The following is a 26,563-nucleotide window of genomic DNA, read 5'->3' as shown; positions in this document are numbered from 1 at the left end:
ACAGCTAAGAGCCGGTGGGGAGGAAGGACCCCTGGGCGCCGTGTGAGGGGACGCGGCCGTGCCGTGCCGTGCCGGTAGCGCAGCGTCGGCAGCCCCCGGGACACCGGGACGGGTCACACGGGGCTCGCCCTGCCCCTGGAGCCACTCCGAGTCCCGCGACACCCACTCCCCTGGCCTTGGATATCCGGCCGGGCCCGGCGGGGGGCTCCCCCGGCCGAGGATGTCCGGCAGCGGCCCAGGACGGCCGGCGGAGGTTGGTGTCATTTATTAAAGAATGCTTATTCTTTATAAATAAGGGCTCTCGGCGGCCCGGTCGTTCCTCCGTGGGCTCTGTATTTGTCCTGTTTCAGGGGGGCTTGTTCTGATTTTTACTGGGAGGGATTCGGTTTGGTGTCATTGCGTGTGGGGGGGACACCAAACCGAATCCCTCTCAGTAAAAATCAGAGGGGCTCTGATTTTTAAATTTCACGGGGATGTTGCGAGTAGTGGCTGCAAATTCGTCCTTACGCGGTGAGTGGGGCAGTAACGGTGCCGGGGCCGCCACTCTGTCCCGGGCACGGAGCGAGGGACAGTCACAGCTTGTCACGGAAGCTCCCGCTAGGTCTCAAAGTGCGGGAGGGACCCCCAAAACCTCCCGTAAACCGCCCTACACCCCCGGCTTCCCAAACTCTCCGAGAGCGGACTGAAACCAGTGCTGGACGATGTTAATGCCAATGAGCAGTGCCGCAGGTAGCGGGCAAGACATGGTGAGACATGTAAGGACATATCTGAGAAAGAGATCTCCAGGATACGGTGATGATCTGGACACGGTCTCAGCCACAGGGGGGAATCCCAGATCCTCCGGGTGCAGTCTGTGGGGTGGGGAGCACCAGGTCAGTGCACGACCTGCCTGTCACACACAAGAACATCCAATAAGCAGCCATGTAATGTACTCTGAGTGAAGCGGACTTTTCCTTTCAAAGTGGACTTTCTCCATTCGTTTTCCTTTCACTAGGGACAGACAGGAACCTGCAGAGGCTCCTGCTCCCCTGGCATGGCAGGAACAACCTCTGACAATGGTCTCTGCCTCACAGAGGCTCCCTGGGGTCCCAGCCCAGGGGGATTTGGGGTCCAGGGCCCAGCCCCCATCACAGTCCAGGGTAGTCACGTTGTGAGGAGGAGAGACCCCAAAACCTCCTGTAATCCACCCCACACCCCCAACTTCCCAACCCCTCAGAGAGTGCAGCTGGGTGTGGTGCCAGCCCCAGAGCTGTCCAGAGGGACAGGGCTGTGCAGATGGCACTGAGCCTCTCCTGCAGCACCGGGGCTGCCAAACAGATACATTTGATAATGATTAGACAAAGACATCTTAGCCAGAATTGTTCACAGGCACTATAACCACTGCTCTAGTGCACTGTGCAGCCACAGCTGAAACATGAATTGTGTGAGCAGTGGGAATGTGAAGGAAAGGCAGGCCTTTACTTCTTGGAGGCATTTCCAGCCTTAGTGCTTCTGTGACTTTGAGCATTGGGGTGGCTGTGTGACAGCTGCAAAAGCAGTGGCAGAGCAGAGACCAGGCACACACACAGAACCTTGCTCACCCACCCAGGCTGTGTGCCCATGGCTCAGCCTGCAGCCGTGATCACATCATCCCCTGGCAGCAGAAAGGGAAACATCAGGAGATGCTGCTGTGAAAATTTGGGATGGTGTAGGAGTGTCGGGGGGTGGGATGGTCGGAATGGATGGAGATGAGAGATCTCAGCAGCCAGGGCTTGGAATTTGGGGTTTATTGCAAAGGGCCACGTGCAGGGCCCTGCTGGAGCTGCCAGGCACAGCTCAGAGCAGTAAAAAGAGAAGAGAGGGGTAAAGAGGATGAGAGGGTAAAGAGAGTAAGAGAGCAAAAGCATAAGAGAGCAAAAGGGGTAAGAGAGCGAGGTTCCCGTCCCAATACCATAAATCTTGTTCTGTGTTGAATATTCTGATTCTCACTAACCAATCCAGTACAAGGTACAAATCCTACAGCATTGACATACAGCCTATAAGAATCACTACATTACCACACTGTGTTACATTTAAACCCTAAAAACTCCTCTTTGGGCCCTTCTGCCAAGCTGTAGGGTCTGCTCTGACCCTTGGGCCTGTCTGCAAGCAGAGGGTGTTGTTCCATCAAAAGGGGATCACCTTCAGCCGGCCACACCATTGTTTTCCCATTGTTCAGTAACTGAGGGATCTCAAGGCTTGCTTTCATTTCAGTCTCGCCTGTAGTTTCTATATTCTCAAAATGTTTTGCCAGACAATCATATTTGTAAGGCTTTCCTGTTTGATCTTCCCCTAGAGGATGGGGCTTTGCCAGTCTGAAGTGCTGCCCTGCCAGGCTGGGCCAGCTCAGCAGCTCTGCAGAAGCTCTCAGTAGGGTCACTTGCTTGTTCCTTTCTCTGGGGATTTGTCCAACCCTGCCACAGCCTCAGCTCCCTCTGAGGATGTGGAACTTTGGGATGGAGGAGTCAGGCTGATTTCAGCATTATTCACCCCAAAAGCAGCAGTGATCCCCTCCTGCATTTCCCACTGGCGCTTTGCAGACAGGGCTTTGCAGACAGGGCCTTGCTGGAGTTGTGTGAGCCCCTTGCAGGCAGAGCCTCCTGCTCCAGCAGCTCTCAGTGTGCTGTGCTGGTTCAGGGCTCCACAGCCCTTTTGGGGGATGCAGTATCTGCGCTGTCACTCCCATGTTCACCCAGCCTGCTGCCCCACACCGAGGGGCTGCCACGGCCCCTCTGGTGTTATTGGGGGTCAGTGTGCCTCCCTGCCCCAGCAGGGTGCTCCTCCAATCCAGAGTCAAACCCTGCTGCTGCTCAGCACTGCTCCTTGTCCTGGCACGGGCTCTGGTTCAGTGCAAGCTGCCCAGGGCAGCAAACACTCCCTGATTTCACTGTGCTGCCTCAGCAACTGTCCTCTGCCAAATGTTTCTGAACTTTATGCAAAAATGGTTGCATTGTAAATATTTTTTAAAAGCAGGGGAAAAGTGCCACATACTGAAGACTACACTGAGACAGTGTAAACATTACTATCATATAAAAGTGGTCTGAGTAAACTGATGCTGCTTTTCCATTAATTTTTAATTCTTTAGGTTGGATGTGTGTTTGTGGAGTTCTCACCTCGGTGATTTGCCAGTTTGCTGCAGAATACTCCTGGCATAATGATGCAGCTCTCTTTTTCATACAGAAGAATCACAGAACCCCAGAGCAGCTGCAGTTGGAAGGACCAAGTCCCACCCAGTGCCACGCCTGCCATGGCAGGGACACCTCCCACCGTCCCAGGCTGCTCGTAGCCCCAGTGTCCAGCTTGGCCTTGGGCACTGCACACCTGACAAAATGTGCCATTCTCCAGGGCTAGCTGTGACCGGCTGAGGGCAGGAGGGCGCCGCGTTGCTACCCAAAGTTTTGTGTTCCTGCAGGTGGCAGAGTGGCTGGCACATCCCTTTGATGGCTTCCTCGGGAGCACGGGCCCGTGTGCCGCCGCCGTGGGGCCGCGGAGGGGCGGCGCCGGCAGAGCCCGCGGGCAGCAGCAGCTGCAGCAGCAGAGAGCCCCGAGCCCCGCGGCAGAGAAGAGCCGAGCCACAGCTCCGCGCAGGAAGAGAGCCAAGCCGGGAGCTGCGGACCCGCCCTGCGGCCGGGCCCTGGCGGAGCTGCCGTGGGTGGAGAGATACCGGCCTGAGAGCCAGGTGTGAGAGCTGCTGCACCACGGGACGGGCTGTGCTCTGCCCCAGCCTGCCCCCACATCCTGCTGGTAGAGCACACGGCTCCTGGGTCATTGCGTTGTCACTTCTGATGCATTCACTGCCTGCCACACCCCAGGAGCTCTCTGTCTGTGGCAGACACGCGTTCCCCCCAGGCTTCCTGAGCAGGAAAGTTGCTCAGGAGGTGTTGTTTCCTGTCAGTGCACTTGTAAGCTCTCAGACCTGTTACTGAATTCCAGACACATCTGGTATTCCAAGCACTGGGGAAACACAGCTATGTGGGATTTGCAGAACTTAAAAAAACTTCTTCATTATTAGAGTAGAAAAAGTAAAAAGGACTAGCTCCAGCAATGTGGGATTTGCAGAACTTACAAAACCCTCTGCAGTAGAGTAAAAAAAGTAAAAAGGACTAGCTCCAGCAAGAGCCATGAAGAATCCTGACACAGACAAGATTGTAGTGTAACCGCTTAAAGAATAATAAATAGCTCATTATTTCCTGACTACAAGGAATGGGAAACTGATTGTTTGAGGAAGCAGGATGAGATGATCATCCTTAACGGTGGCATTGCTTCTGCAGGGCACACATGTAACTGGAACACACACCAACATGTCTGTCAATATTTTATCCAGCATTTATTCTATTTTTTAATTTCATCATTAGAAACCCAGAGTTTAGTGTATATATATATATATATATATATATATATATATATATATATATATATATATATATAACTTTCACGTATTTTAACCTTGTTTCAGAATGACCTTGCTGTGCAAAAGAAGAAAATTGAGGAAGTTGAAACCTGGTTAAAAATGCACATAGTTCAGAGGCAGCCAAAGCAGGTAAACTTGCTAAAATTGTAACTGGAGGCATCAAACCATACAAATAAGCTATGCAATGCAATTTCAGGTTCAGAGAGAAAGCTCAATTGAGGGAGATAGTGACTGTGTATCAATGTAAGAAATACTCTAAGAACATAGGTTAGAGCTCATACATTTATAATGGGCTTATGCTCCTAAGAAGTGGATTCTGATTTTGCTCAGAAATACTGTTTTCTGGCATCCAGTCATAAATCACAACTCCTCAGTATGTGCTTGAAGCTGCATTTTATCTGCCAGGCTGATTTTTTTCAGTCTCCTGACACATTTCCAGTTGCGCTGAGCTGGTGTAAGGGTGGTGAGGATGTTTTTAATCTCAATTGATAAGAGGCATTCTTAGACACAAATTGCCAGCCTTGCCTAGTGTTTTCCAGAGCCAGTTTTTCAGGTGAGTGTCACATGCAGTTTATTTACCAGAGGCAGTGGGAACAGAGCAAGGCTCTCAGAGTCCTGGCTTGGTTCTCTCTGAGTACTCAGCAGGTGAATTAACAGCAGAAACTGTGTGACTGGGGTTTCACTGGGAGAGAGGATCATTACCAGAGGAACAGGAAAAGCTCAACCAGTATTCATCCTTAGCCAGCTGTCTGTCTTTATTTGTCACATCTGGATTATGTTTTGTACTTCTGTGTCAGAGTGGCTCTGTCTTGCTGCTGACTGGTCCTCCTGGCTGTGGAAAAACTGCAACTCTGCAAATTCTAGCCAGAGATCTTGGCCTTCAGGTGCAAGAATGGACCAATCCACTCTCTTTAGACTTCACAAAGGAAGACTTGAGGAACATGTTTGGCCATGGTAAGTATTTTGGGGGTTTGTCTTTTTAATTTTTTATTTCCCCTTCCAGTTACTTTTGTGGGTTTTCTATCTTATTTTTTTGCTTCATTTCTGTCTGTCACGTATGAAATCAGATCCTCCATGTTAAGTCCATTCTTTAGTGTTTAATGGGACTCTCTCTGTGGCTTTTATCTGGAAAGGGATTTAGGTTTTTTTACAGTGTTTCATCCAAAATGATTGACACTTCAAATCAGTATAGAGAGTGCTGTAATAGCCTGGATGTAATCTGAACCAAAAGAATGAAAACAGGTAAGTGTCTCTGTCTGGGTTCTCTGTTGAATTACACCCCTTTAGAAATTCTCCTGTTTGTCACATGTTTGCCAAAGGGCTTGTTCAGTGCTGCTGTCAGAAAATAACATGGGTGGGTATTAGTTCATGTGGGTATTTATATTTTACTTGGCATAATATAGAATACATATTTTTAATTAGTTTTCTTTTTCAGACTCAAATTTTCATACGTTTCCGAGTCAGGCCCAAGCAGCTCTCTTTCAAGATTTTCTATTAAGAGCAAATAAGTATAACAAACTTCAGATGCTTGGGGAGTCCTCAGAAAATGATAAAAAGCTTATTCTTATTGAAGTAAGTGAAAACTTGTGCAATGTTGTGTTTCAAACAGTACCTTTTGTTGTAATATTGGCTTGCTGGCTGGCTTCAGATACTGGATTGGTGTTTCCCAGAGTTAGCCTGCTTTACTGCAGATGAGATCCTCATTACTGTTTGTGTCTCTGCAGCACTCCAGAGCCACGTCCTGCCTGTCGTTAGTTATGCCACAGAAGCAAGTAGTGAGGCAGATTTGGGAGTCTGCTGTGAGCACAAAAATGCATAACAGAGTATCAAAAAGCAGATCAATATTGAGAAGTCATTCCCACGTTTCTGGATGATTTAATTTCTAGAAATATGTATGTGTATAAACAGGAAAAGTGGAAAACACACCACTGTTCCTGTTCTTTAATGATGCAGGAGAGTGTAGGGGACTCTTGGGAATGAACGCAAGCAGGAGCAGTTGAAATTTAGCACTTTCTCCCTGGTTTTACACAGGTGGTGTTGTTTAGGGCACAGGTGTGAACTGAGGGTTTGTGGGCAGGTACAGGACAAGGCTTTATTTGTACTTGCATAGAAGTGTGCTTCAATAGCAACTTCTTTCTGAACTTTTCAATTCTCTTCCCAAGAGAAATTTTAGAAATTGGTAGTCAGGTTGTCTGTAAACTTTCAAGACCAAAACAGACAGAAATTCTGGCAGGGTAATGTGATGTTCTGTGGAATTTAGGAAGCAGATTCTCATGAGACTTGTCTTTATTAAGTCACCTTCTTGTGCACGTGCTTTCACACCTCACATGGGTCCTGCCCTCTTCCCCAAGGGAGCTGCTTCCTGGAGTGCTTGTCTTTTGGGTGAAACTCCTGTCCACAGGCAGTGTGATCGATCACCCAAGGCTGTGTCTTAGGGAACTGGGACAGTAAGAAAACATTTCTGTGTAGGTGATCCTTTTCCTTAATGAGACATACTGTGCTTTGGGTTTGTTTCCTCCTCTGTCCAATGTCAGCTGTGCTTAAATGTAGTTGACAGCAAGCAAACCAGGAGTTGAAAATGTGTGACAATGTAGTGTGCCATGAGGATCAGTCTGTGGAGGAGAGTATTTCCATCTGAATGTCATGACAGCAGCTCTTTGTTTTGGACAGGACATTCCTAACCAGTTCTACAGAGATCCTGGCAGCCTGCATGAAATCCTCAGGTCAGTGGCAAATGAGTTGTTACTTGTTAGCTTTAACAGCCTGCAGAGCTGCAGTTTGATATTAATCACATTTTGTTGTTCTGCTGTGCAGGAGTTTTGTTCGCAGGAGTAGGTGCCCCCTGGTCTTTATAATCTCAGATAACTTCAGTGGAGACAGCAACCAGAGGTCACTGTTCCCCGCTGAAATTGTAGAGGAGTTGTGTATATGCAATATTAGGTGAGATCTTCTACCTCAATCAAACACGGTTCAAATAACTGAGAGGTTGGAAACTAATAAACTAATATTTTTTATTGGTTTTTTATGGAATTCAACAGTTTCAAGCCTGTTGCACCAACAAATATGATGAAAGTTCTCAATCGAATAGCTGCAGCAGAAGCCAGTATGGTAAGTTTTCAAATCTCTTAACTTTTCTGCAGGGCTAGGACCATATAAAAATATGTTATTTTTGTTGCTGTATTTGATCTTTGATAGCAGAGCCCCAAATCTCCCCAAAGAAAAAAAAACAAAACGTTTTCCCCAGCACACCAGAAAGCAAGGAACAAGCTGGAAAGATACCCTGATTTTAAGATTAGTTTCATTTGATCTGTGGTCCAAGTCTACAAAATTGCTTCTGAAAATTAGTCTGGTTATTACAGTAACTATATAAATGAAACAAATAATAGGAAGAGATATAATCTTTCATGTATCCACTGAGGCCAGAAGGGGTCATGAACCTAAATCTTGTATTGTTCCTGAACTGTTTTGATTACAAGCAGTATGATATTGAGTGACACCTTGCAAAGAGTTATGTGCATTTTTCTCTTTAATATTGTTACATAAATTGTGGCAGTGTGCTTAAACGGATTAAGTTTTTTTAAGTCTATAGTATTCTGTGGTTTGAGCACATGGTGGATACTCATGTGTCTGTTCATGTTGTGTGGCAGAGGTGGGTTCCCAGAGCCATGTTTAAATGCTCCCTTTTCCTGCTCCTCTATTGCTTTGAATATTGCTGTTTTTCCAGTTTCTTCTATTGCTGTTTTTCCTTGTAGAACAGAGAGAATTGCACTCTTGATAGAACTTCTCTGGAGTTGCTTTGCAGAGGTTGTTCAGGTGACATAAGAAGTGCAATAAACAGCCTTCAGTTTTCCTCTACAAAAGGTAAAAATTAAGGTTTTGTTAGGTGAAGTGATGTTTTGACCATTTCTGCTGAAAACATGTTCTGTTTGCAGCTGCAGCACAGGTGGGTGAGTTGCAGAAACATCCTGGACACGCTTCTGTGGAGCAGGAATAAACACAGGGTGTGTGGGGGCGTCAGTGGGGCTCAGCTGCTCCAGGCTGGGCTGAAACCATGTGCGTCTTCTGATGTGATTTGATTAAATACCCCATTTTCTTCCTGATATCTCTGCTATTTGTGTTTGCTGTTCAGAGTTTCTATGATGCTGCCTTAGTTTGAAAGGGATACTTTCATTGCTTGGTTTCTGCATTTCCCAAACTGCTGATTTTATGAGCATTTTTCAAGTCAGTAGTTGTTAAGGAACCAGTGTGTGTGAGTTGCATTTTTAAAAGCAGTACTCTGGTGTGCATTGCTCATTCTCAGCACTGTGAAATTATGACATTTTTGTCAAACTTAGGTCTAAGGAAACAGACTCACCACTTGTCTTCTGCTGTATGTGGTAGAGCTAGTAATGGTGTTGTTAACTGTCACACTTCTTTTCCCTCCCATTTGTTTGCAAGTAGCAAATGTGCTCACAGAATACAAGATTAAAGGTAGTTCTAAGCCCATTTTGCAAGAGGGAGAGTTTACTTTGGGGTTTAGGGCATATTGAAATTAGCTGGGGAGTGTCATTTATGTTACACAAGGCAGAGAGTAAAGTTTCTAGTTCAGCTTGCAGATGTTGAAGGTCAATTATTCTGATGATGTCTTCAGGTGTACCAGGCCTGGATTGTTCTGTGTGAATCAGAAAAATAGAGGATTATGCAATTGGAATGAGTGAACATTAGATTGGTGATATCTGAGAAAAGCATGCAGCATCACATCCTCCAGAAAATCTAAATAATGTTAAAATAACCAGTTTGTGTAGTTTTTAATAAGTTATCTTAGAAATGTAAAACCATGACAGTTAGGGCTGGGGAGAAAATAAAGGCAGAGCTTTGGTGTGTGGACTGTTGGAGTGCACACTGAGCATTCTCCTCTCACATTTTCCCTGACTTTGAGAGGGTGTTTGAGCAGAACATCTGTAGTTGTGCAGGTATTTCAGTGATACTGTCAAGTTTTGGGGCTCCCCATCTCCTTGCTGGTCTCCTGAGCATGCAGCATTTGTTTTTATGTACATAAGGTGTGTTTCTTCATGTGTGTATCTATGTTTGATACATTTATTTTGTAACACTATTAATGGGTAAAATAGATGGATGGTAGTTGTAGGAGAAAAGGAAAATACCTAAAGGATAATTTATCTTAGCTCAGTAAGGAACATTCAAGTACCACCAAAGAAAATTATGGGTGAAAAATTTCAAGTTTATTAACTTGGAATAGAATAAGGGTTTTATTTCATGAAGCTCAAAACTTTGTGGAAGATAGTAGGCAGTTGGAAGAATCACCTAAATGAAAGGTTTTCTCTGCCAATTGATATTTCAGGGAGGGAGGTTATTGTACAGATAATGCCAGTAGAAGACAAAATTGATAAGTAAACAGGATGTAACTGAAATAACAGTGTGTAACTGAAATATAATTTACAAATATTTGTACTTGTTCTTTAAAAATGTGAAGTTTAAACGTGGTCAAGTGGGGAGTGTATCAGAACTAGATGGGATAAGCCTGAAGGCTTTTTTCAAAGACAGCTATTTGTTGTTCAGAAAAGTATTTGGTACCTCAGCTGTGCCTTAAGGGACAGAAGTGGAATGAAAGTAATGAATGATGCTAATTTAGATGACTGACTAATAAATGAGTTTTCTCATCGTGCTCCTGTTTATACAGCCTGTTCTGTTCCTTCTGTTAGTACTGTTCACATAGAACATCAGCAGCAGCATAATAGAAAACTTCTGCAGATACATGTACTCTGTCTTGATTTTATTTTTTATTTTATTAATAGGCTGCTCATTGGAGAAAGAATTTTGGTCAAAGAAGAAGAGCTCCACAATAAAATGTGATGAAACAGGAGTATCCAAAGTAAGAAAGAAAAGTAAATGTAATACCTCAGAAGACCAGGAGATACAAGCCATTGGTGGCAAGGATGCATCCATTTTTCTTTTCCATGCTCTGGGGAAAATTATTTATTGCAAAAGTAAGAAAACTTTGACTTATTCTCCCTTTCAATGGGCAAAGCATGTCAGCTGCTATTAGCTGGAGTTGCTAAAGTAAGGCTTTGGATGGGCTCTGTCGGGATGTTTGGTCAGTAACAACAGCACAAAATCAGCTACATCAGGGTCCCTCATGCCACTGGCTGTGCACATTTCGGTAGTAATTCCCAGTACTGGCTCCAGAACCAACTGAGGAGAAGTACTGAGGTGAGGAAATACAAAAATTATTTTGTTAGATTTGTTATATGAAGCTTAATGCAGATAATTCTGTGTTGATGACTGTGTTGTATTGACTATAATAATTAAATAGCTGTGCCTGTCCTAGGGCTTTCTGGGAATGGAAAAGGCTGTAATTTAGCTGCTGGGGGAGCTGACAGTAGCTAACATTTGTGAACATAAAGCCTGTGCAATCCTTACAGGAGAGGCAGTGTCACAAGCAGAGTGCCCTCAGCTGCCTGCGCACCTGTCCGGACACCGCCGGGACACCTTGCTCATCCAGCCTGAGGTACTGCTGCAATGGCCCCAGGAGTTCAGCTGGGCCCCACGGGGGTGCTGCAGATCCTCAGCCACATGGGGATCCTTACTGCTCGCACCTGGTGTGCCCTCAGCCTGGGTTAGGGAATCACTCACCTGGGAGGGAGCCCTGGGGCAAACCAGCCCCTTGTGTCTGGGCATTGCTGCACAGGCCTTGTGTCCCAGCTCCCTGACCTAGATGTATCACAGCTTTTTGTACAAGGGTCCTTTTCCTTATCCACCTGTAAAATCCAAACTCTTCTTCTTCCTGACAGGAAATTGTGGAGAAATCTCACATGTCTGGAAGCATGTTCAATCTATACCTTCACCAGAACTACGTGGACTTCTTTTCTGACATAGATGATGTAGTGAGAGCCAGTGAATACTTGAGCACTGCTGATGTCCTTTGCAGTAACTGGAGTGTAAGTGTCATCTTTGTATAGACACACACTTATCTTTAACTACTTGGACATTGAGCTCTCAACTTTTCACTGCATTTTTGGGAGTTTGCTGCAAACTTAGGGTATGAGTGATTTGAATTGTTCATGAATGCTGAAGTACATCAGCTGCAGAAGAGATGCAGAGATGATGTTTTGTTCAGCTTCTGTCAGCATTTTATTACAATGGGCTGTAGTGTTTGTAGGATACTCCACAAAGTATTTTTGAGTAGAATAGATTCCTGCTAAGAAGCAATCAAACTGTTTCTCTAGTCAGCTGCCTTGAATACAAGTTTTGCAGTAGTCTAAACTCCAGGAGGCTGTGCATGCTGTGTGTGTTTCAGTGCAGATGAAGCACTGCCCGGAGCTCACCCAGGGCCCCGTTTCTCCCTCAGGCACGGCTGGTGATGGAGAGCTACAGTGCCTCCGTGGCCACCCGGGGCGTGATCCACTCCAACACCTCCAGGGCCTTTGCCCACCAGCAGGGGGGCATGGGCTTCCGACCCTTACACAAACCACAGTGGTTTCTGATCAACAAAAAGGTAAAGCCTTGATTTTGTTTTTTTCTTCCTTTTCCCCTAAGTTGTGACTCTTGAGTAGTGTAGATCAAATGTGATCACTAAGATGCTAAACTTGTCAAATACCCTATTTTGAGATAATCTGGTTCTATAAAGCACTTGCTAGAAGAGCAGTTTGCATCACTCCTTTAATGTAAAAATAAATTGGAGGCCAGTGACAAAGTCTGATGCCTGTGTCCAAGCTGGCATGTTCCTGGGAGAGTGTTAATCCTAAATTAACAGGGAGACAACTAAGTGCTGTTAAGTGTTCCTAGAACTGAGTCTGGTTTTGTGCAGTTTGGAGCACATTGAACTGTTGTATAAGTGTAAGAGATGCCTGCTGTTATGGTTTATGTGTTCAGGTGACACAGCAGGTCTTAGCATTTTTTTACTTTTGACTAATACACTGGCAAAAAAACATTGGCCTTGATGGGCTGGGAATTCTATAACCAAGGAATATATATTTTTTTTTAATTTTAATGCCCAGTAAAAGGCAAAGTTGAAGGATTCTACCATTTTAAGATTGGCATGTTAACTGCTTACCTTTTCTTTATCTGGTCTCATTTTTTAGTAGCTCCCTGTAGCAGGCAGGAAGAAAGTCTGTGTGTTATGGTACAGAACATCTACATTCTTAATGTTTTACCTGTTTATTCACTTGTGTTTCCCCCCCCACCCCCACCTCTTACAGTATCAGGAAAATTGCATTGCTGCAAAATCCCTGTTCTCAAGCTTCTGTTTACCACCTGAGTGCCTTCAGACAGAGCTGCTGCCTTACCTTGCTGTGTTAGCAAACCCAATGAGAAACCAAGGTAAGATGGATCAAGGTAACTCCTGGTCTCCAAGTGTTTTTGCAGTTGAAACATACTGGCAAATTTCATAAGCCAAAAGGTCAGTACTGCTTATGTTTTTGCCTCAGCATAAAACATTCTCCTGGCATATGTTATGTAGGTGATGCCCAAAGATGCTTCCAGTACCAGAGCTAGAATTAAAGCTGCCCTGGTAGGTTGGTCAAACTGTAGTGGTCAAGGTGCTCTCTAGACCTAGGCTTTTGATTATATTTGCTGGAGGATTTGATGAGAAGAGTTTTGTAAACCCAGCAGCCAATGTTGACTAGATCTTCATTGCTTACTGATACCCTTCTGAGAAGAGAAGGGACTCTGCATGATTCCATGTGAATCAAGCAAAAGCCATTTATTGTGTCTCTAAACATAGTTTATATTTACTTCTTGTCTTAGTCTACACAATCATGCATTGTTTCATTGGCAGCTCTGCTTTGTCCACAAGGCAGCATACATCTTTTTATTAATCCAATGGATAGATGCTGTAAGAATCATTTTATTGGGGTTGACATCCCTATGTCTGCCAGCAACTTTTCTGCCTCTTCTTTCTTCTTGCAACATCAGGTTTTTTACCCACAAAGATGACCTCGTTCTTTAGTTCCAGGAGGTTGGGCTGGTTCATTTAGTACACCTCCATTTTCCTGTGAATAGGATCCTACACCTTTCCAGTAACAGCAACACACAACAGCTCAAAAAAACCTTTCAGAGATAAAAGAAGCAAAATTCCAGTTTGCAGTGCATAAAAAAAAAAGTTAAATCTGAGATAATCTATTAGCAAACAGTTCATGCAGAAAAACTTACTTTGTGTGGTACATAATGCAAAAATCAGCATTTACAGAGCTGGGCCACTTATGCTGTTGTTAATTGTTTATAATAAAAAGCATTGTGTCTTAACTAAGGCTTGACATCAGGATGAGTGAATATTGTAGGCTGTGGAATAACAGCTCTGCATGATAAATACACAGGGGTGAATGTCAGGGATTTGGAATTTTGTGTGTAGGCCATCTGTACATATGTTGTGGGAAACTGGAACAGTTTAGGGGGGGAAAGTTACATGCACAGTGTTTTGGTATCTAAAATATTTCAAATATAGACAGGAATATTAGACTAAGGCCATTGTTTATTTTCTGCTATGCCCAGCTGTGTTCATTATGATCTACCTGATATGATACTGGTGGCTCTTTGTTCTTAGCTCAGATTGCTTTTATCCAAGACGTGGGGAGGCTGCCACTGAAAAGACATTTTGGGAGGTAAGCTGAACTTGTGTCTGCAGTTAAAAAGTGACACTGTGTCATATATGAAAGGGAAGAACCCTTTCATTACATAAGTCTGTGATGTGACATTCAAAGACAAAGTATTTTTAAAGGTTTATTTAACCTGAAATCAGATAGCTGCACTGATTTTATCTGGTAGTAGTTTTGCCTGTAAGGCCACTCAGAGTGAACCTTTGTTCAGAATTCATGGCTTCTCATCAGGCTGTAGCTGCTGACTGCTGGGAACCCAGGGTTTTCCCTGTGGGGCTGCAGTGCCCTCCTCACAGGCTGCGTGTGCAGCCTCAGGTGACATGGCACGAGGAGCTCTCCTGTGACTCTTGTGGGCCCTCTGGACCTGAGACTGCACTTACCCCAGCAGAGCCTCAGCTACACCTCTACGGCTTTTGGAATTTAAAAGGTGTTTCAATTGATGAGGTTTTAGCAAAGAATCAAGTTGACAGCTGCAGTGAGACAAACTGTCATCTCCTAACTAGGATGTAGTTTGTTGAGGCATCTGACAGAGCATCTCCTACTTGTCCCCAGTGTTGCTGCTGAGTTTAACTGTGAATTTCCAAGCTTTATTTCCCTGTTCCCCAGCTGTTGCATTAAAAGCCATTTTGGTTGTTAGTTAGGGAGGAAGGAGAGTCTCCCTAAGGGGTGTATTTCCTTCTAATCACCCTGCCACAAAGTGTGAAGTTTCTCAAATTAACTGTATTCCTCATCCCCTTAAGTTCCCCTGCAGCATGCCGGTGGGTACTGACATTTTGTATCTGCATTAATAAGCTGGTGAGGTGTCACAATGTCTGATGCGAGGGGCGACGCCCTGCTGGCAGCACCGCCATCCTTTTCCATCTGTTCAGTAGGACAGAGAAATGCAGGGCTCCTGCTGGAGAGCGCAGTGTGTTCCTGGGCAGTGCCTCTGCCGGAGGGGATGAGGCACAGGGCTCAGGGGCTCTGGGAGCAGCCTGTGCTGGGCTCAGGGGGCTCAGGGAGCAGCCTGTGCCCTGTTCAGGGGGCTCAGGGAGCAGCCTGTGCTGTGCTCAGGGGGCTCAGGGGGCTCTGAGAGCAGCCCGTGCCCTGCTCACGGTGCTCCCTGGTGCCCTGCAGGCTGCAGCTGGAGGCTCTGAGTGACAAGGACCCCGGCGTGCCCGAGCTGTCCCACGGGGACGGCGACCCCGAGGGGCTCCCCTCCAGCCAGTCCAGCGGCAGCGACCTGCCCGGCAGCCAGCCCCAGCCCGTGGCAGCCCAGGCCCTCCTGGAGGAGGAGGAACTGAGGATCGAGGAGTACGACAGCGACTGAGAGACCGCGACACGCCCCGCGCCGTGCCCGCAGCGCTGCCCAGCCGGGCGCCGGGGCTGGGAGCCAGCCCGGGCCGGCCCTGAGCCCCCGCGGAGCTCCCGGAGCCCTCCTGCTCTGCAGGGCCGGCCCGAGCCACTTCCTGCCTCTCCTGAGCCATGACACTGCCTGAGGGCGGTCACCAGAGAGAAATAAAGGACTGAAATCCGTTTGAAAGAGACTAGAGATGAGCAGTTGTCAGTCTTAAATTATTTGTATTTTTACACGTTTTAATGTACTTTGCAGTCATGCAGTGTGTTTCCTGAGGACACATTCCGTAAGTTGTCAGCATTTAGAGGGTTTGTTCAAGTTCACACTATCAAAAAAACTGCTGTTTGGAAGTTGAGCCCTTCTGGAAAGAGGAGGCTGAAAGTTACACCTGAAAAGTCACCATACTGATGATGTAAAGAAAACTTCTACTGTATTCATACTGTTTTGTACTCTGACTTACAGAAGGCATAAATAAGATCTTCATGTCTTTATAAGTGGAACTAATGTTGTACCATGGATTATTTTGTATTCCTCTTGGAAAAAAAATTTCATAACTCTTAGAGGGGAAAAGGCAGCAATTAAGCACAAGTTGTGCTTTGTAGCAAGTTAAATGTATAATGTTTTTCTCCTTGACTTGCAGTTGTGCTGGGGGAAACTCTGATCTGTGTTTGGTAACTGACACGATTGAGTGCTGTGGTTAATGCCACAGCAGAGAGGAAAAAACAGCTTTGTGTGATGCACGTTGGCATTCCTGTATTTCTTATAGCCAGTTTAGTGACAGAAAACATGTTTATCCACCCTGACCTCGGGTTTATGCTATTAAAGAGTCTGTACCTGTCCTCTCTCAAGGGACAGGTCTATCTTTTCATCTACAGCTATTGCTTAATTTTGAAGGGGGAAATTTCTCTCCTAAGTCTAAAATTCTGTTACAGCTGTACTCATTACAGGAAATCGGAATGTCTTTGGCTGTTCATGACCATTAACCCTTTTCCAGGGTGGTTTGGATGGGCTGTTCCTGGGGTGCCTCCAGCACAAGTAACAACCAGGCATAAAATACTGATTTCTATCATGCAAGCACACTGCCACCCTCCTTTCCGCTTTCTTTACAGTAGCACCAGGTAACTGCAGCTGCTGTGGTGGCTTTCCCTTGTTAGGGCAGAAATCAACGCTCACCTGGCCAATCCCACCTGGCACTGTGAGCTACAGCATGCAGAGCTGCCCTGCAATACCTCTGTCACCTGCAAACACCACCTGGGCACACACACAACCCCCACTGCTCTGCCTGGAGCCCGAGTGCTCTGCAGTGCCCAGGTAACAACACAGCAGGTGAGGCTGAGGCTGGGCTGGCAGCACGGGCAGGGCAGGAACAAGAGTCAGTGCAGCCCCCTGCCATCTCAGCTCTTCACTGTCCCACCTGCGAGCTGGGCAAAGAGGAGAGCTGGGCTTCACACCGGGGTGAGAGGTACCCCCAGCCGGGGGCTCTGCACAAACCCCAAACAGGACAGGGCTGCTGGGAACGTGCCTGGAGCTGTTTGATTTCCCAGCATCAGCCTCATTCCATGGCCATGGCAATGGGAAGATGCCACCAGCTCACATCCCAGGCAGCAGACACAGAACTCAATGTCACAACTCACTCTAGGAGTTTTTTGCCCAATCCCACAAAGCCAAAGCACATTGACAGTGTTTATATCTGTACAGTAAATATTCCATATTGACAGTAGTTCTGTCCAATCACTATAAGCACAGGTACCTGTGGTTAAACAGTGCTTGCTTATTTCAAATACAATACCTGCTTGTGAGCCTTCAAACACAATGCACAGAGCTCCATTATTAAGCTTTAACTTCCTAATATCTTGCTAGATAAACTTTCTGTAGCTTAGGGAGTTATTCTAGACAAGTGTTAATACACAGACCATTGCTCTATTTGTCCTTGCTTTTCTACTTTTTACATAATTTTTCTGCTGCCCAATCTCATGGCTGCTGCTCAGCTCCAATCACAGTTCTGCTGTCTCTGGGGCCTGCCTTTTGCAGCTGTCCCAAACCCTCTGATTTTGTGCATTCCCACAATAGGACCTGGGGGTGCTGGCCAGCAGGGGCTGAGCACGAGCCAGCAGTGTGCCCAGGTGTGGTGGTATTCTCAGGGGTCCCAGGACGAGGGAGGAGATGAGAATCTTGACTCCATGTTCCAGAAGGCTGATTTATTATTTTACGATACATATTACATTAAAAGAAAATTATATACTAAAACTATACTAAAGAAAAAGAAAGCATTTCATCAGAAGGCTAGCAAAGGAAAGAAAAGAATGATAATAAAATCTTGTGACTGCTCACAGCCTCAACACAGGTGGCTGTCTCTGGTCATCAAGTAAAACCAATTTCACATGCTGGGTAAACAATTCTCCAAATCACATTCCAAAGCAACAAAACACGGAGAAGCTGAAGTTTCCCAGCTTCTCAAGAGAAAAGATCCTAACAGAAGGAATTTTCATAAAATATGTTCTTGACACCCAGGTGGCCAAGAAGGGCAATGGCTCCTGGCCTGGCTCAGGAATGGTGTGGCCAGCAGGAGCAGGGCAGGGATTCTTCCCCTGTGCTCAGCACTGGCTGCACCTCGAGTGCTGTGCCCAGTTCTAGGCCCCCAGTTTAGGAAGGCCATGCAGGGGCTGGAGCGTGTCCAGAGAGGGGCAGCAAGGCTGGGGAGGGCTCTGGAGCACAGGTCCTGTGAGGAGCAGCTGAGGGAGCCGGGGGTGTTTATCCTGCACAAGAGGAGGCTCAGGGGACACCTCCTCACCACCTGCAGCCCTGAAAGGTGGCTGTGCCCAGGTGGGGCTGGGCTCTGCTCCAGGTGGCGCGGGCAGAACCAGAGGACACGGCCCGAGCTGTGCCAGGGGAAGGTCAGGCTGGCATCAGGGAAAAATTCTCCACTGAAAGAGGGGTTGGGCACTGGGATGGCTGCCCAGGGAGGAGTGGAGTCACCGTCCCTGGAGGGGTTTAACAGAGCCTGGACATGGCACTTGGTGCCATGGTGCAGCTGATGAGGAGCTGCTGGGTCAGAGCTGGGACTTGATGGTCCCAAAGGTCTTTGCCAACCTGGCTCATGCTGTGATTCTGTGATTTAGGAACATCCCCAGAAGGAAAGGTGCCTGTGCTTTCTGGGTGTGATCAGAGAGCTGAAACTGCTCTGGGTGCCTTTGGGGAGCCCCATGGCTCACACTGGAACCACTCAGTGTGCTGTTTGTGAGGTCCCCAGGATGAGGTGAGAGATGAGAATCTGACTCCATGTTCTCAGAAGGCATATTATTATTTATATTATATTACATATTATATTATATTATATTATATTATATTATATTATATTATATTATATTATATTATATTATATTATATTATATTATATTATATTATATTATATTATATTATATTATATTATATTATGCTATACTAAAACTATACTAAATTAAAAGAGAAAGGATACACCAGAAGGCTAAACAAGAATAATAATGAAAGCTTGTGACTGACTCGGAGTCCAACACAGCTGGCTGTGATTGGTCATTAAATTAAAACAATTCACATGGAACCAACCAAAGATGCACCTGTTGGTAAACGATCTCCAGACCGCATTCCAAGCAATCAGATAATTATTGTTTTCATTCTTTTCTGAGGCCTCTCAGCTTCCCTGGAGGAGAAATCCCGGCGAAGGGATTTTTCAGAAAATATCATGGTGACAACCCAGCCCTATCTCCATGTGAAGCTGTGACTGGGGGTGGGCTCGGGGCTGCCCCTCACAGGGCACCTCGGCCAGGGTTAGGGACAGGACACACAGACACGGATGCAGGTGGCTCAGAGCAGCAGGGAAACACAACAGTTAAACACAAGGAGCAGTATTTTCCTTCTTCCCCCGATGCTGTGGGGACCAATGTCCTGTTGTGATGTCACCTGTCACAGACATCTTTTATGAAAAATCCTTTCCTTCGGATTTTTCCTCTTGAGAAGCTGAGAGGCCTCAGGAACAAAATGTAACCAATGATTATCTGCTGCTGTGGAATGCAACAGATAGATCTTTGATTGGCTCATATTGGTTGTTTTTAATTAATGGCCAATCACAGTCAGCTGGTTCAGACTCTCTGTCCGAGACAGAAGCTTCTGTTACCATTCCTTCTTATTCTAGTCTTAGCTAGCTTTCTGAAGAAATCCTTTCTTCTGTTCTTTTAGTATAGTTTTAATGTAACATATATCATAAAATAATAAATCAGCCTTCTGAAACATGGAGTCAGATCCTCGTCTCTTCCCTCATCCTGGGACCCCTGTGAACAGGGTCACAGTCACCTGCTGGTGGAGGATGGCAAACCAAGCGTGTGACAGTGACATCCCTGGGGGCTGCGTTGTGATGTCACATCCCTCCCTGGCTGTACTGGGCACTGGCAGGGCCAGCGTGGCTCCAGCCTGGCTGCTGCCAAGCGAGGCTCTGGAGAGTGGAGCCAGGCGTCTCCTGGAGCCGTGGGCTGACACTGGGCTTCCCTGCCCGTGTCCCGAGCCCCGCCTGGCGCTTGCAGCACTGCAGGTGAGCCCCGCGGGGATGCTCCCCGTCCCCACAGGCTGGCTGCGCTCGGGGAGCAGCGAGGGTGTCCTCTGGGGCCTTTCTTCCTGCCCTGCATGCCCCAGCACAGCCAGCGTGAAATAAATAGGGCACGAGATCTTTCTCGTTTTTAATGCATTTATTAAAAATCAGCTCGGGTGGGAAGAATCGATGGGTCGCACTCACACCGCCGCTGCTCCCAGGAGTGACTCGTCGGGGGAGGAAAACTGCAGCTTTGTCTGCTGGTCTGCGGGGAGAGCTGGGGCTTCTGTCCTCACGAGATTCCTGGTTTGGAATTCGAGGTCCTCTTTCTAGCTGACATCTTTTAGGTTAGGGTGAGGGGTAAAAAGGGTCTCAGCAGACACTGGATTCTGTTCCTCACGTCTGGACATCTCTTCGATCCATCAATTCCATGTTGGCTCATTGTTTTTAGGGGTTTTTGCTAGGTTTGGTGAGGGTTGTCCCCTCCTCTTCATCGTCCCGGGTGCCATCCTCCAGGAAGCAGCAGGCAGGGTGTTACTCGACAAAAAGGGGAATTCCCAACCATCAACAACAGGTAGTTAACGAAAAACTATTAACAACAGCTGATTACAACAACAAACAGTTAGAACTCCACCCTGGCAGCAACTGGCCCAGCCTGTGAACTCTGCATCCTTTTAAAAAAATGGGCAACTCTTCTACTCATAACACAGAGCCCACGGCCTCTCTCCATTCCGCAGTGTGTGACATGCTCTGGAAGCGCTACAGAATCCCAGAATCGCCAACGCTGGAAGAGACCTTCGAGACCCCCCAAGTGCAGCTGTGGGCCCAGCACCGCGGCCGGTGCCAGCCATGGGGAGCGTGCTGTCCTTGTACCTCTCTGCAGCCCCGCCGGCCAACAGCAAGGCCACGCAGACGGACTGGAACTGCCCGGTGTGCCACAGCGTGGAGGGCGACACGGCCGCCGTGCCCTGCGGCCACCAGTTCTGCCTGGGCTGCCTGCTGCGCCACACGGCCGGCAGCGCCACCTGCCCGCTGTGCGCCAGCCCCGTGCTCAGCGCCCGCTTCTCCGTGCTGGGCTGCAACGATTTCCTGCAGTGCCTGCTGAGCCCGGCCGCAGCGCCGCCGGGGCCCGCCGGCTGGGCCCGCCGTGCCCTGTTCCGCCTGGTCTACACCGGCCCGGCCGCCCCGCGGGCAGCGCTGGCCCCGGCTGAGCCGGCGGGCGCGGAGGCCGAGGAGGAGTTCCCGGTGGAGCTGTGGGCAGAGCTGCTGCACGGCCAGGAGCAGCTGCTGGAGCCCGTGCGGCCCTGGCTGCGGCACAGCCTGGACGCCATCTACAGCCCGCACTGGTGGGAGGCGCGGCAGGTGGAGACCATCGCGCTGGCCACGCTGTGCATCTGCGGCCCGGACAGGGCCGAGCTCACGCACATGCTGCAGAGCTACCTGGGCGACTACACCGCGCCGCTGATCCGCGGCCTCATCCACGTGGCCGTGCACGGCTGCAGGGAGGCCTGGCTGCGGCGGCGCTCACCGCCGGCCCCGCAGGACGAGCCGGACGAGGCCCAGAGCCCCGCGGCCAGCGCCGGGCCCTCCTCGCCGGGCGGGACCCCCGGCCTGGCCCCGGACCCCGCAGGGCCCGGCCTGGGGCAGCGGCCCGGCCGGCCTGAACGCGGGGCTGGGCCCGGCCTTCCCCCCGCCGCGCCCGGCCCCGCCGGGCAGGAGAGGACCCGCGGCGGCCCCGAGCAGCGCCGGGCCCCGGCCGGGCCGCAGCAGGCGGCGCTGGCCCCGGGCCCCTCCGCGCCCCGCCGGGACAGGAGCTGCCGGCCCCCGGCCCGGGTCACTCGGCGCTCCGAGGTGGGGAGGGCCCACAAATCCCGGTGCCCTTTGAGGGTCAGGAGGAGGAAACCAAGGAGGAAATAAAATTGTGACATTTCCGTGACACAGTCTCCCCCCTCTCCTGGGGGCTGTTCCGATGGTCAGGCTCCGTGTGCCAGCATCGAACAGAAGGGTCGCGATGCCGCGGGCCGTTCCCGCGTACTGTGGGCAGCCCCGGCCCCTCACAGCAACCAGGGGCTCCCTGCCCCGAACCCACAGCCCCGGAGCCGCAGCCCCTAGGACAGGCACACCTATGGCCCTGTTCATCTGCAGGATCCCAGAACAGAGCCCGGAGGGGGTTTCAAAGGCCATGGAGAACGGATCAGCAGCGAGGTCTGCCCGCTCCGCCAGTGCCCGCAGGCTGACCCAGCTGTCCCCAGTCTGTCCCTGCCCTCTGTCCCCACTGTCCCCAGTCTGTCCCTGCCCTCTGTCCCCACTGTCCCCGGGCTGTCCCCAATATCCCCGGGCTGTCCCCGGGCTGTTTCGCGCTGCCCTGCCCTCCCCGCGCAGTCCCTGCCGTGCCCTCCCTGAGCCCGGGCTGTTCCCCCACCGACCCCTCCCTTCGCTGCCGGCCCGGCCCTGTGTGGAGAGGGGCGCGGCCCAGCACGACGCCCAGCGCTCATTGGCTGTTACGACGCCCAGCGTTCATTGGCTGTTACGACACCCGGCGCTGATTGGGTGTCGCGTCGCCCGGCGCTGATTGGGTGTCGCGTCGCCCGGAAGCGGAAGCGGCGGCGGAAGCGGAGATACGGCGGTGATGGCGGTAGAGATGGATGTGGCGGACGGGCAGTGCCGGCTGCGGCCCTTCTCCTGCGAGCTGGGGCTGCTCTCGCGGCCTGACGGCTCGGCCGCCTTCCTGCAGGGTCTGTGGGGCTGCGCTCCCCGAGACTTCCTATCCCATCCTATCCCATCCCGTAGGGTCTGTGGGGCTTCCCTTCCCTTCCCTTCCCTTCTCTTCCCACATTGTCTGTGGGGCTCCACTCACCAGGGCTCTCCTTCTTTCCTTACCGGGTCTCCTTTTCCCAGCCTTCCTCTGCCGAGACTCCCCATCCCATCCCGGCTCCTCTTCCCGGGGCTCCTCGTTCCTTCCCAGCCATTTCCGCAGTGTCTGTGGTGCTGCTCGTCCCAGGCCTCCCCTTCTTTGCCTCACAGAGCTCCCCTGCTGCACGTCCTGGGGCTCCCCTTGCCAAGTCCCGCTCCCACCCTTCCTGCAGGGTGCCAGGGGCTGCCGTTGCCAGAAGCGGCCTCCTCACCTGAGCTCTGCTCTCTGTGTGCCCAGGTGACACCTCGGTGCTGGCCGGGCTCTATGGCCCTGCGGAGGCCAAGATCAGCAAGGAGCTTCCGGACCGGGCGGCGCTGGAGGTGCTGCTGCGCCCCAAGGTGGGGTTGCCAGGTGGGGACCCGCCATCCTGTCCCAAAATAGGGTCTTCCCCCCAGAGGTATCTGGTTTATTTACAGGCCTTTATTTCAGTTTTTCTGGGTGGCAAATCCACAACTCCATCACAACCAAGCCCTTTCTCTACTGACACGTTTTATCAATCACAGGCACTGCAGTGCCCCAGTTCTGTGGGTAATCAGTGCCCTCCCTGCTGCTGGGTACCAAGCCCCTGGCTGCTGCCACTGCCCAGTGCCACGCTGGCTCTGTTCCTGCTGTGCCTGGGGCTCCCTGCCCTGTGCCCAGCCCAGCTGTCCCCAGCAGTTTGTCCCTTCTCCTGGCACTGTCCCTGCCGTGCTGGCAGCCCCTGGGTGCGCCTGGCCCTGGGTGTCCCTGGCAGGGAGCTCTGTGTGCAGGGCTGCTGCGCTGACCCGGGGCAGCCCTGGGGAGCTGGGCAGGGGGGTTTGGGTGCCAGCTGACAGGCTGCCCGCTGTGCAGGTGTGCTGGAGCGCAGTCGGGAGCAGCTGCTGCGGCAGACGTGCGAGGCCGTGCTGCTGGGCGTGCTGCACCCGCGCACCGCCATCTCCTTGGTGCTGCAGGTGCTCAGCGATGCTGGTTCCGTATCCTTCCCTCCGTGGGGCAGCCTGGGGGGCAGGGGGACGGGAGCTCTTGCTGCTGTGGGTCCCTTGACACACCCAGCTGCTGTCGTGCTGCCTGAACGCCGCCTGCATGGCGCTGCTGGACGCGGGGCTGCCCCTGGCCGCCCTCTTCTGTGGGGTCACCTGCGCCCTGCAGCCCGACGGCACCATCCTGCTGGACCCCACGGCCCGACAGGAGCAGGTGAGCCCTGTGTGGGCGGGGGGCCCTGCTCTGGGTGTGCCCCCCAGCCCTCCTGACCCCTGTCCCTGCAGGAGGCACGCGCCATCCTCACCTTCGCCATCGCCAGCAGCAACAGGAAAGTGCTGATGGCCACCACCAAGGGCAGCTGCTCTGTGGAGGAGGTGAGGACTCCCCGGGGGGGGTTTGGGGTGCGGGATTCCCTCACAGGGGGGCCTCACACGCAGCCCTTCTCCCTGGTCCTGCGCAGATGCAGCAGTGCCTGGCCGCAGCCCAGCGTGCCGCCAGCACCGTCTTCCAGTTCTACCGCGACTCCGTGCGCCGCCGCTACTCCAAGTGCTGAGCCGGGGACACCCTGTGGGCAGCTGGACTGGCCTGGGCCCCCAGCCCTCAGTAAAGGACCCTTTTCCTTCCACTCTGCCTCCTGAGTCCATCCTGTGTCACGGGGCCTCCTGAGAGGGGCACACACGGGGACACTTCTGGGGATACATGTCCCAGGACCTGCTGGCTCCTGACACCCCTAGGGTGGGGACAAACGGACATGGCGTGGGCACGGCCCTGGTGGGACACCCAACATGGCAGCTCCAGGGTGGCACATCTGTGCTGGGACACCCAACACGGCGCCCCTGGGGTGCCACACATGTGCTGGTACACCCAACATGGCAGCTGTGGAGTGTCACACATGTGCTGGGACACCCAACATGGCAGCCCTGGGGGGTGGCTGTTTCAGTCCCTCTGGGAGCCTCTCAGGAACCCTCGGCCAGTCCCGAGTCAGCAGACACCGGGGGGTACAGCCCCAACACGGCGACAGCGGGGAGACACTGTCTGTACCCCGAGGGTGCTGAGGGTACCTGGGCTGGGGGCAGACACTCTCTGTGCCCTGAGGGTACTGAGGGCACCTGGGCTGGGGGGAGACACTCTCTGTGCCCCGAGGGTACTGAGGGTACCTGGGCTGGGGGGAGACACTCTCTGTGCCCCGAGAGTACTGAGGGTACCTGGGCTGGGGGCAGACACTCTCTGTGTGTGCCCCGAGGGTGCTGAGGGCACCTGGGCTGGTCGCCTTTGCAGCACCAGAGACACCAGAGACATCGGTAGAAGAGAAAGGGCGACTCTTAGCAGGGGTTAATCCAAGGTTTTATTAGGAGTCCCAAAGGAGCTCCTGCACCTCGGGGCCTCCTGCTGAGAGCCACAGGGAGATGTGCCAAGGTTACATTTAAAGGGAGGTGGAAACCCAAAGTAGATAACATCCTACCAACCATTAAGTGACCCTAAGGGATGGATGCTGGGGGATAGACATACAGGACAGCGTATGGGGCAAGGCTTGGGGAGCTGACCCCTGGCCTCTGGCTGATCACTGGACGACTTGGACAGAAACTTCTGGATGGAGGGATGGGAGGCTGAGTGATTGACAGAGAGCCAGGGTGGGGGTTTGGGGATGATCTCATCCAGGGAGAGGGATAACACAGCTGAAGGGAGGGGGGTACAGTTTGGGATAAACCATTTGGGAAAAATATGGGGATACAAACCAGAACTACTTCAAAGTATTACAAAGTATAAAAATGCAGTACAACAGGGCGCCACACATGTGCTGGTACACCCAACATGGCGGCTCAGGGGTGCCACACATGTGCTGGTACACCCAACATGGCAGTACTGAGGTGCCACACATCTGCTGGTACACCCAACATGGCGGCTCAAGGGTGCCACACATGTGCTGGGACACCCAACATGGCGGCTCAAGGGTGCTACACATGTGCTGAGACATCCAACATGGCGCCCCTGGGGTGCCACACATGTGCTGGTACACCCAACATGGCGGCTCAGGGGTGCCACACATGTGCTGGTACACCCAACATGGCGGCTCAAGGGTGCTACACATGTGCTGAGACATCCAACATGGCGCCCCTGGGGTGCCACACATGTGCTGGTACACCCAACATGGCGGCTCAGGCGTGCCGCACATGTGCTGGGACACTCAACATGGCGGCCCCGGGTGCCGCGCTCCCGCCACACCGTCCCGGTACACCCAAGATGGCGGCGCAGCCGGTGACCTTCGAGCATGGCGGAGCCGCGGCGCGTCGACTCCGTGCCTTCCTGGGTGGTGCTTGTGTCACCGCGACCAATAGGGAGGCGGCGTTGGGCTGGATCACGCAGTGGGCGGGGCGATGCTGACGCGTCTGGCCGCGCATTCGCGGTGGTTGAGGGACGAGGAGGATGTGGAGTCAAAGAGATCAGTGGGGTGCAGTAACGGGGGGCACTGCAGCTGATGGGGGCAATAACGGGGAGCACTGGGGTTGTAGGGGCAATAACGGGGGCAATATCGGGGTTCCGTGGGCTCAGGGCTCCCCCACGGGCAGCACCGGGGCAGCTGTGAGAGGTGAGAGATGCGGCCCTAACGGAGGTGCCAAGCCTCACCCAATAAAAGTTAATGTGCACAGCAATGAAAGCTGCGAAAAATGCCAATCACTTGTTTTTAAAATTTTAAAAGTTTAATAGTAATAAAATTGTTATAAATATAGTAATATAATTTGGACAATTTGGATTAGGACAATATGAGACAACAGTA

General features: G+C 50.8%; 2 protein-coding genes across 3 annotated transcripts; both read left to right on the top strand.

Annotated features, from left to right (window-relative positions):
• Position 1: 1 nt before the first annotated feature.
• On the top strand, positions 2-16,095 carry RAD17 (RAD17 checkpoint clamp loader component). Of its 2 annotated transcripts, XM_054652405.2 has the most exons (16): positions 2-253; positions 3,431-3,697; positions 4,475-4,558; positions 5,227-5,383; positions 5,865-6,001; positions 7,100-7,152; positions 7,244-7,369; positions 7,468-7,537; positions 8,182-8,290; positions 10,222-10,413; positions 10,849-10,934; positions 11,218-11,364; positions 11,775-11,921; positions 12,625-12,745; positions 13,968-14,025; positions 15,136-16,095. In XM_054652405.2, exons 1-16 carry the CDS (start codon positions 221-223, stop codon positions 15,326-15,328), a joined length of 1,980 nt encoding a protein of 659 aa, XP_054508380.2. In that variant the 5' UTR covers positions 2-220; the 3' UTR covers positions 15,329-16,095. The 2 variants fall into 2 exon arrangements, with proteins under 2 accessions (XP_054508380.2, XP_054508382.2); XM_054652407.2 differs by lacking the exon at positions 3,431-3,697.
• Positions 16,096-22,490: 6,395 nt separating this feature from the next.
• EXOSC5 (exosome component 5) lies at positions 22,491-24,412 on the top strand. The gene is made up of 6 exons (XM_054652450.2): positions 22,491-22,648; positions 23,065-23,178; positions 23,659-23,780; positions 23,860-24,000; positions 24,072-24,161; positions 24,248-24,412. Exons 1-6 carry the CDS (start codon positions 22,543-22,545, stop codon positions 24,338-24,340), a joined length of 666 nt encoding a protein of 221 aa, XP_054508425.2. The 5' UTR covers positions 22,491-22,542; the 3' UTR covers positions 24,341-24,412.
• The last annotated feature ends 2,151 nt before the right edge of the window (positions 24,413-26,563 follow it).

Source organism: Agelaius phoeniceus, chromosome Z (assembly GCF_051311805.1).
Source record: "Agelaius phoeniceus isolate bAgePho1 chromosome Z, bAgePho1.hap1, whole genome shotgun sequence".
Classification (NCBI taxonomy): Eukaryota; Metazoa; Chordata; class Aves; order Passeriformes; family Icteridae; genus Agelaius; species Agelaius phoeniceus.
This window is presented reverse-complemented; position numbering and strand designations above follow the sequence as displayed.